The sequence below is a fragment of the Colletotrichum paranaense genome (assembly GCF_030867605.1).
Source record: "Colletotrichum paranaense strain IMI 384185 chromosome Unknown Scaffold_1.1, whole genome shotgun sequence".
NCBI lineage: Eukaryota > Fungi > Ascomycota > Sordariomycetes > Glomerellales > Glomerellaceae > Colletotrichum > Colletotrichum paranaense.
In genome coordinates this window covers 3,675,387-3,683,895 of record NW_026848959.1, presented here as the reverse complement: position 1 = coordinate 3,683,895, position 8,509 = coordinate 3,675,387, and the positions used below count along the sequence as shown (strand labels likewise).

General features: G+C 55.0%; 2 protein-coding genes across 2 annotated transcripts; one reads left to right on the top strand and one right to left on the bottom strand.

Moving 5' to 3' along the window:
* Positions 1–4,155: 4,155 nt before the first annotated feature.
* On the bottom strand, positions 4,156–4,936 carry CPAR01_01299 (uncharacterized protein; the record flags this gene model as incomplete). The annotated part of the gene is made up of 2 exons (XM_060485588.1): positions 4,156–4,434; positions 4,733–4,936. 2 exons carry the CDS (start codon positions 4,934–4,936, stop codon positions 4,156–4,158), a joined length of 483 nt encoding a protein of 160 aa, XP_060356445.1.
* Positions 4,937–6,952: 2,016 nt separating this feature from the next.
* On the top strand, positions 6,953–8,495 carry CPAR01_01298 (HMG box protein; the record flags this gene model as incomplete). The annotated part of the gene is made up of 2 exons (XM_060485587.1): positions 6,953–7,099; positions 7,644–8,495. The coding sequence occupies 2 exons, from the start codon at positions 6,953–6,955 to the stop codon at positions 8,493–8,495; spliced, it is 999 nt and encodes a 332-aa protein (XP_060356444.1).
* Positions 8,496–8,509: the final 14 nt, after the last annotated feature.

Below are 8,509 nucleotides of genomic sequence, written 5' to 3'. Positions count from 1 at the left end.
AACTTGATGGAGCTATCAGAAGCCAGGAACAGGAGGCGGCTCGAGTGAAGAGGAGGGCGCCGACAGACAATCTTGGAATCGAGACCAAGCACCACACTCCGTACATACGTCTGTGAATGCTGTGTGACGGTCTCGCCATCCAATCTTGACCAGCCCAGTCCAATCCGCCGCCATCTGAGGCTTCCATCTTGTCACTGCCCCTCCTTCACGCGCACACACGTTCCTCCCACCTTGGTTCCCGTTCTCTGTTCGCAGCGTGTTTTGCGGTGGTTTGTGGTCCAAGCCCCCAGGTGCCATGGCATCATACTACTGCGCGATAGCTGCTGCCAAGAGCTTCCCCCACCAATGCCAGTGGGCGGTGATGGAGGGGCTTGCGGATGCCGATTGGGAGCTCGAATCAGAGACAGGGGGACGGTTGCCAGTAGCGCCATGGGTTGGGAGTTGGGAAGATGGTTTGAGGTACTTGGAGACTGGGTGGCGAACACGTACAAGAGTGAAGTATCGGTAACGGGAAAAAGCCAGGTCGGATGGGGCAGGGGTCTGCATCAAGCTCAACGCAGCTGTGTGGATTCGATTCGGCAAGGTAAGGTAGTTGGGTAGCTTGATCGCCGGTCCTTTCGGGAGGCCTGGTTCACGGTGGTGCTAACTGTCCGACGTGCGGGTGCGGGTGTGGGCGCGCGTCAGGCAAGACCTTGGCCAGCTGAAAATAAACCTGCGGCGACGATGGAGGAGGTGGTTGCCTTTTTGGCTGGTGATGTGGACTATCCGATGTTTCTGTCAATGTTGGGTTTGGTCGAGTATCCGAATTGGAAGGAAAAAGAGTAAAAGGTCGGACGTCTGCAACAAAAGTGCAATGAATTATGACGCAGCCTTCACCGACAAGAAGTTTGCTTCCTGAGGTACCCGGTATTGAGGGCAGTCGTTGCTTGGGCAGGTGCAGATAACGTGAATGAAGTGGGAATTGGAAGCTGCGGCCTTGTCCAGATCCTTGGCAGCGATGTGAGAGGGGATCCATACGTACGAATATGAGTACGAATACACATCACTTTCTACGGAAAGTTCCCAACTCTTCATTGCTAACGTGAATACGAATGCTTAACATTGCAAGATCACACTCACACTGGCATACCCCGATCAGATGGGGCGTCGGGTAGGCAATCAGGCTGACACCTCTGGCCGGCGCTCAGAAGGCAAGGAACCAAGCAAGAAACTCATGCGAACTCGATGCACTGAGAATATTCGCAGGCATCTCAAGACTTGAGATCTGCTGGAATGCTTCACTGCTCCGCTACACTCTCCTCCACTATTCCACGTCGCCTTTTGGCACCTGGGTGGAGGCTCCTCACCGGGGCCGATCCGCTGCCAATGGAAATCGGCGACTGGGCTGGGCTGCCTCCGGCCGCGACTTTCTTCCTCTGTCAGACCTTAGACGCCAGTCGTCACCTCAAGTTTCGATGGGGAGGCCGGGAGGGGGGAGACCCTCGTTTCAAAACGGGATGAGACGGTTGGCGGTCAGGCCGGTTTCTGGCGGCGGGGTCGGGGGCCATGGGGGATGAGAGAACTATTGGGAACTCTTCCATGTGTCACGGAGAGGAGACTTGGAGAGGAGAGGGGGGGGGGGCATCTTTTTTGGTGCGGGGCTGAGCTCAGCTTTCCAGTGTGGAACGGCCGCTCAGCTTTCTGGGCCTTTCTATTGGCGACAGCTCTACGGTACCCTAGGTACCAGAAGCTTACTGATCTCATCTCATTCTAATCTACCTACGATGGGCGCGTAGGACGAGGATTCATGTCGCGGAACACTGCTGCAACTGTTCATCGCCGGTTTCTTGGGGACATGCTGTCAATGGTGCATTCTCTACTGATCTTGCTCCTGTTATAACTCACTGAACTGATACCAAAAGTACCCAGTGATGATGCCGAGGATTTACTGCTGCTCTCTCTCAAGCTTTGATAGCTCCAAAAAGAAAAGAAAAAAAACAGTTTCGAAGCGGGACCTGAGCTGCCCCGTCATAGCTATCCTAGGAGCAATAGCTATCGATGAGTTGAACAAACTCACCAATTTGTGAATCTAGCCACCTACTGTGTAGACAACATGAGACGTATTGCAAACCCCCTTCCAGAGACACCTAATTGATTTAGTTCCCATGTTCTGTGATTGCACAGGTTGGGATGAGACAGGCCGTTACAGAACGTCTACAAAGTCGCGTCTGAGTTGTTATGATTAGGCGAGAAACACGCGTTGGTAGCCGTTGATCAACGCCTCGCAGGGGTGCGACTCACCACAGCAAAAGCAACTGGATTACCTATGGATGGGCAGTCCCGCATTGCCTGCTTCTGATCACTGGTCAGACCTGCCATCTAGTACAACGTAGATTCACATTGTCTCTCGTGCGCCGTGAAATGGTTGTGTACATTGCTCATCCCACCTGGAAATCGATCCTTTATATGCCAAACAATCACGAGCTGCAGTGTCAGAATTCCGCTGCTCATTCTCATGGATCAGCATCTCCTGTGACTTTACGTGAGATCAAGACTCTAGTGTCTTTCCCCGATACAAAGATTGAGTTGGATCAATTCCATACTTGATCTAGTGAATAGAAGTCCACGTCCCGTGCCTTGAAACTTGTTCACTCTCGAGCCTCATGAACGGCACATGTGTGCTCGTTATGAGGCCCGTCGGAGTCTTCGGTCTGGGCTCGGTGTGCCGTTTACAATGGGTGCTCTGCAACAACACCATGCCGAAGGCGATTCTGTGGCCACGAGTGTGTAGGAGGCCCTATTGACTTGACTTGATGTACGTGGTGCAGATGGGCATGTCTTTCATCAACACATTTGGGTATTGTGTACTCTTCGTATGCTGATATGCTTGTCAAGACAAGCCCGTCACGCTGTCTTCAACATAGGAACGGGTGAGCTCTGCAAATTGATAAGGTATCGTGCGAGAGCTTCTCGTGCCTCTAGGGTAAACCATCGCAAGCTGGACACCGGTGGTGGACGAGTACCGTGTGGTCGTCCAGTCGGGGCTACACCTCCCGAGAAAGACCAGAGGATGGGAGTCTAGATGGATGTCCGACACCTCATTCTAAGGGCCTCAAGAAAATGGTGGCCGCCTGAGCTCCGTAGAACGAGGGCAGTTGTCAAAAGAATAGAACAGCATCATGTCCGAAGTCCCAGGTGTCCGTACAAGTGCTTGCTTCTAGTGCGTCAATGTAAATGCTTGCTGGATGACGGTGAGCCTTTGAATGACTTTTGTGGGAGATGCTTCTCAATAGCCAAGGCCACATTGCTTGTGAAAACTCTCTAGGTGCCCAGTGAGTCTTGACGAGAGCACCTGGCTTCAAGCAGGGCTTTTCTGCTTTCCAGTAGTTGCCAGCGCATGAAGACCTCTCAGGCCAGGAGACAGTTGGTTCAGGGTCATTACAACACCACCGGTGATGATGGTGCCCCAGGCTGGTGAAGAGCTAGAGCCGTTGCCCACCAAGCAGGTTTCTGGAACTACCTTAGGTACAAACGGCGTTGACGGAGTATTACAGGGAAGCACCGAGGGATAGGTCCAGTCTCTCATGAACGAGAGAGCACACTGGGTAAGGTGACCTTGGACTGTTCGGACATGAAAACAAGTCGCGGGTGTACCAGCTGAAGCGATGGCGGGGAAAAGGCGGCCACTCCAATAGTGCTGGGAAAATAGCCTCATGAGAACTGAGACTGCCCGAGAACCAGAATGGATTGCTGGGCGGCCGGTTAGAGAGCGCTCGCTGTCATCGCTGGAGGTGGAAACACGTAACCCGAGATGCTCGGTGCTGAGTGCGAGTGAGCGGGGAACCCTCCGTGCTGGACTTCTTGGGGGTCCAGCGAACACCGCCGACGAGACTACGTCCACGGTCTCATTCCTTCTGAGGCCTAATGGCTGCTGAACGACCGACACGATAACCAAGTGTGAGAAGCGCGGCAGTGGTGGGCGAGAATTCAGCACGTCAGTGCCTGGCAGGACCACCTCACTGATGATGACTGGGTTCCTGGTATTTGGCCGAAGGTACCCGTGATTTGGGAAGGGAAACACGAGGGGGACCTCGGCTGGAGCAGGCTTTCAGCGTCCTCGGTGTCGACTCTGAAGTCAGGCTCTGAGCAGACGGGAGGATGAGATGGGTGGGCAGCCTAGAGTCCAGAGTCCATACTGGCGGTCCAGGCCAGCTGAAAAGGAGTCGGACAGAGCCAGCTGCGATAACGGGGGCAGAAGCTCTGAAGTTGGCAACGATGAGGGATCTTCAGGCGAAGCAGTGGGGAAAGGCCTGAGAAGATGGCCGCTGTCGGGGGAGGCAGACAGACGAGGAGAAGAACGAGAAGTTCCCGGGGACCAGAGCGAATTGAGAACGGCGGGGGGTGCGGAAGAGTACGGTGATGGATGGGGTGCCGCCGCTGCTGCTGCACCTGGGAGTCCAGGACTTGAGGTGATCTGGACGTGCCCAGTCAGTTTCAGGCAGACATAGGCGGGGATAGGCACCCGAGTCCCCAGAAGCCTTGCTGCTTTTACAGCCTGGAGGGCACAGCACTGTGAACCTGTCAAGCCGGCCGATGGAGGACAGCCCGACTGACAGAGGGAGAGGAGTGAGGGATCACAATCAGTGAGTAATGGGAGGTGGATGAGGGGAGTCAGAGATGGTCGGTCGGGGATGGGGGCAGTGCAATCACCGACGGGTTCTAAGGTACGGTACGGAGTAAGGTACCTACCTACCTGAGGAATCCCATCCCCCCGGTCATTGTTTTCCCCCCCCTTGTGCACAGAATGCAGGCACGCTGTGGGCGTTGTGCTCTTTTCCTCACGAGGCCCACGGGTGGCTTGGGAAAACGGGCGGGACCCGACGCTCGCTCGCTGGCACTGGGCAGAGAGGCGAGTGGGCGCCCCCGATTGCAGGGCCCTCATTGGGCGACAGGGCATTACCGCTAAATGATGGGGAGGCGAGGTGTGTGTGTCATGGACGGTGCACGCCGCAGGTTCACACACAAGAAAAATGTGGGCGCCCGCCGCCGAAAATCAGCGATCGAGGGAGGAAGAAAAGGGTGCAAAACTCCAAGGCATCCCGTCACCATCCAATACCACGTCGCTAAAAGTACAGTGAGAGTACCGCCAGAGCATCACAGCGACAAGCAGCGCACCAGATAGCGCGATTGGGGCACTACAGTGTCCGCAACGACCGCGAATAAGCCATGCAGATGCTCAGAACAGGTCGGGGATCAATATAGTAGCAAGAAAAGCATAGCCTTGCTCCCAAGAAAGAGGTTTACTCGACGACCAGTCAATTGACTGACAATAGTAAAGTACAGCAAAGAGACAATCCACGAGGCTCGATATATACTCAGGTCGAGTCCAGTTGTGCTGGGCGGCAATCAAGACGAGCGCCGATGCCGAGGGGGGGAGCTGATGGCCAGCGGTACCTTTTGTAGGTACCTTTTTCGGTGAGGTAAGGTAACCTAAGGGAACGAGGAGAGGAATGGCGGGACGCAGAGGAAAAGCTTGTAGACCGTAAAGTACCTACCTTACTTATCCTAAGGTAAGGAAGGTATGGATGACATGTGGCCTCTCTTGTGTTCAAATTGTCACTCTCTTCTGATGCCTCTTTCGTGTTTTGGCGGCCGGTGCTGAGTGGGCGGGCGCTGTATCATCTCTTTGCGTGAAAGTGTTCGTTTATTTTGCTTTACGGCTCTGGTAGAGTGGATTAAAGTGTCCCATCGGCCGTCATTGACAGTGGAAAACGCTGGAAGCCCTGGGCTGCCCTGAGAGTTTACAAGGTCTGGTAGAGGCAATGTGCTTACCACATTTGTGCACAAAAAGATGATGCTGAGAATGGCATAACCTCTCCAGCAGCCAGCTGGCTTGGCCAGGCGCGCTGAGGTGGGCGAGACTGATCGGGCCAGGCTGGAGAGGAGCCTTTTCGTTTTCCATTACTGATTAGCAGCGCTGCGGTGGATGCATCCCCTTGAGTGTTGCAGGGGTGTCGGGCAACTTTTTTTTTCACGCGTCGCATGATGTGATTGAGGGAAGGTGCCAAAGGTACAGGAGCTGCTAAGGTAGGTAGGTACCTTACCTCAAGGCTCAGAGCCTCAGAGGGTATTCAATATTGACGCAGAGAGAGTGTGGGAATATGGGAACCAAGGTTTGCATTAGGTGGCACCAGTGTAGACAACCTACCTAAGGTAAAGTATGCAGTGAGAGACGGTAGACGTGGAGACTTTGTACTTCCCGCCCGAAAGGGACGGGAGAGAGCAGTTGTGGTTTAACGGTTTAACCGTCTGGCGGCACGGGCGACAACTGAAGCGACATCACCGCGGATTCGCCAGCAAGGTGGAAGACCGGGAAAGAGGGGGAATAAACGTACAAGCTGTGGGCTGGATCGCCTGCTGCTGCTGCTGCTGCTGCTGCTGTTGCTGCTGCTGGAGCCTTGGGGGGAGAAAAAAGAACAGGGCAAGAGAATGGGAATATTTTAGGTGAAAGAGAGGGGGGACAGAGCAGGCCCCCCAAAACTCGTCCAGTTGGCTTTTTTTTTTTTGGGCCGGGCAAGAGCGAAGTGCCTGAATTTTTTTTTTCTCTGTTCCCCTCTTCCCCTTCCCACTTGGCCCCCCCGGAAAGGTGCCAAATCACTCCCAAACCCCTCCCACCCCGTCTGCACTACATATTCGGCTCAGGCCCTCCCCCAAACCTCCCATCCCCTTCCCTCTTTTTCCCCCATTTCTTCACTTTCCCAGGCACCAAACCCCCCAAATCTCAACCGCCCTTTCCTCCCAACCTTGCGCCACTTTGTGAGTGCCAGAAAAAAACAACAACTCCACCAAACACCAGCACACCCTTTTTTGCTTCTCGCCATCGTCGCGTCAAAGCACCACTTGACTTACAGCGCCCATCGGCCCTAAATCCTCTCTACCTCACCGCAACCACCCAAAAAACACAACCATCACAATGCCTCGCCCCTCAAAGAAGGCCCTCGCCGCCACCCCCAGCGCACCCGTTGCTGCCGTTCCCGTCGCGCCTGCTCAGCCCGTGCAGCCCCTCCAGATCCCCCAAAGACACATTGATGTCGAGGGTTTCATTCGCGTCCGCGACTCGGTAAGATACACCCTTTCCACCATTCCCTCAAAACCTCAATTCTCCGCCGCCATGTTTCCCAAGCTTCACTCTCCGTTCCACCACGGCCCAGCTGGCTATCCTGGAGTCGATATTGCGCCAGTTTCTTCACTGGCTTCTACTGCCATCAGAATCCCAAGCATCTGATTGTCTTGCTATTTCTTCGACGCGTTTCTCGGCGTGAACTGTCAGCCGCGCGTGCTTGTGTGCTTGCTATCTATTCAGATTCAAAGCTGGCACCGCGAAAGACGAAACGGGCACATTTTGCATTTGATAAGCCAAATGTGCTCCGAGAAAATGGCAGGGGGAAAAACACGCTGCGTCAGAACACTCGTTTTTGTTTACATGGACCAATGTGACCCCGCGTCTGCCGCGGGAGCTGTGACCCACAGAAGCTCTTCAAGCTCAGCTCAGCTAAGCTTGGCTGCCCATCTCCCACTACACCTTTCCTGCTACACACTTTACGCATCTTACCACTCTTTGCTCAAGCGTATCTGATCAGACAGAATGCTAACACCACTGTCAGGTTCACCAGCGCCTCATCACCATCTTGGAGTTGATCAAGAACTTCTCCGAGGACTACTACCGCCAGACCAGCCTGCTTCTTGGCGAGTCTGCACACGAGGCCATCCCGGGCATTGACCACCCTCTGAACACCTTGGAGCATGCTGCCCAGAGCATCGCTCCCCTGGCCCTTGGTCTCCAGCCCGGCGTTGCCTACCACCCTGCCCCTGTTGAGGAGAAGAAGGAGCGCAAGAAGCGCACCCACGACCCCAATGCTCCCAAGCGCCCCCTGACCCCCTACTTCCTGTACATGCAGACCGCCCGTCCCATAATTGCGAATGACCTTGGTGATGCCGCTCCCAAGGGTGCTGTTCAGGAAGAGGGCCAGCGCCGCTGGAAGGCCATGAACCTTCAGGAGAAGGCCGGCTGGAATAACGCGTACCAGTACAACCTCCGCCTCTACCAGGCTCGTGTCCACTCCTACAAGCAGGGTGGCAACCTTGAGGCCAGAAACATGGACGATGATAGCGCTCTCAAGTACGCCGAGGAGCATAACATCCAGATCAACCCTGTTGATGTTGTCCCCGATGTTGAGGATGCCATCGCCGAGCAGCTCAACCAGGCCAACACCGTCGATGCTCCTGGTGAAGAGGAAGAGGAGGAGGAAGTCCCTGCCCCCGTCAAGACCCCCAAGAAGCCCGCTTCTACCCGCAAGCGCAAGACTGCCACTCCCGCTGCTGAGCCCGAGGCCAAGGCTGCTGCCACTCCCGCAAGCCCTGACAAGAAGCGCCGCCGCACATCCACCAAGGCCGCTGACGCCACTGAGTCGGCGGAGCCTGCCAAGAAGAGCAGAGCGAAGAAGGGCAAGAACTAAGCATTTTGCTTCAT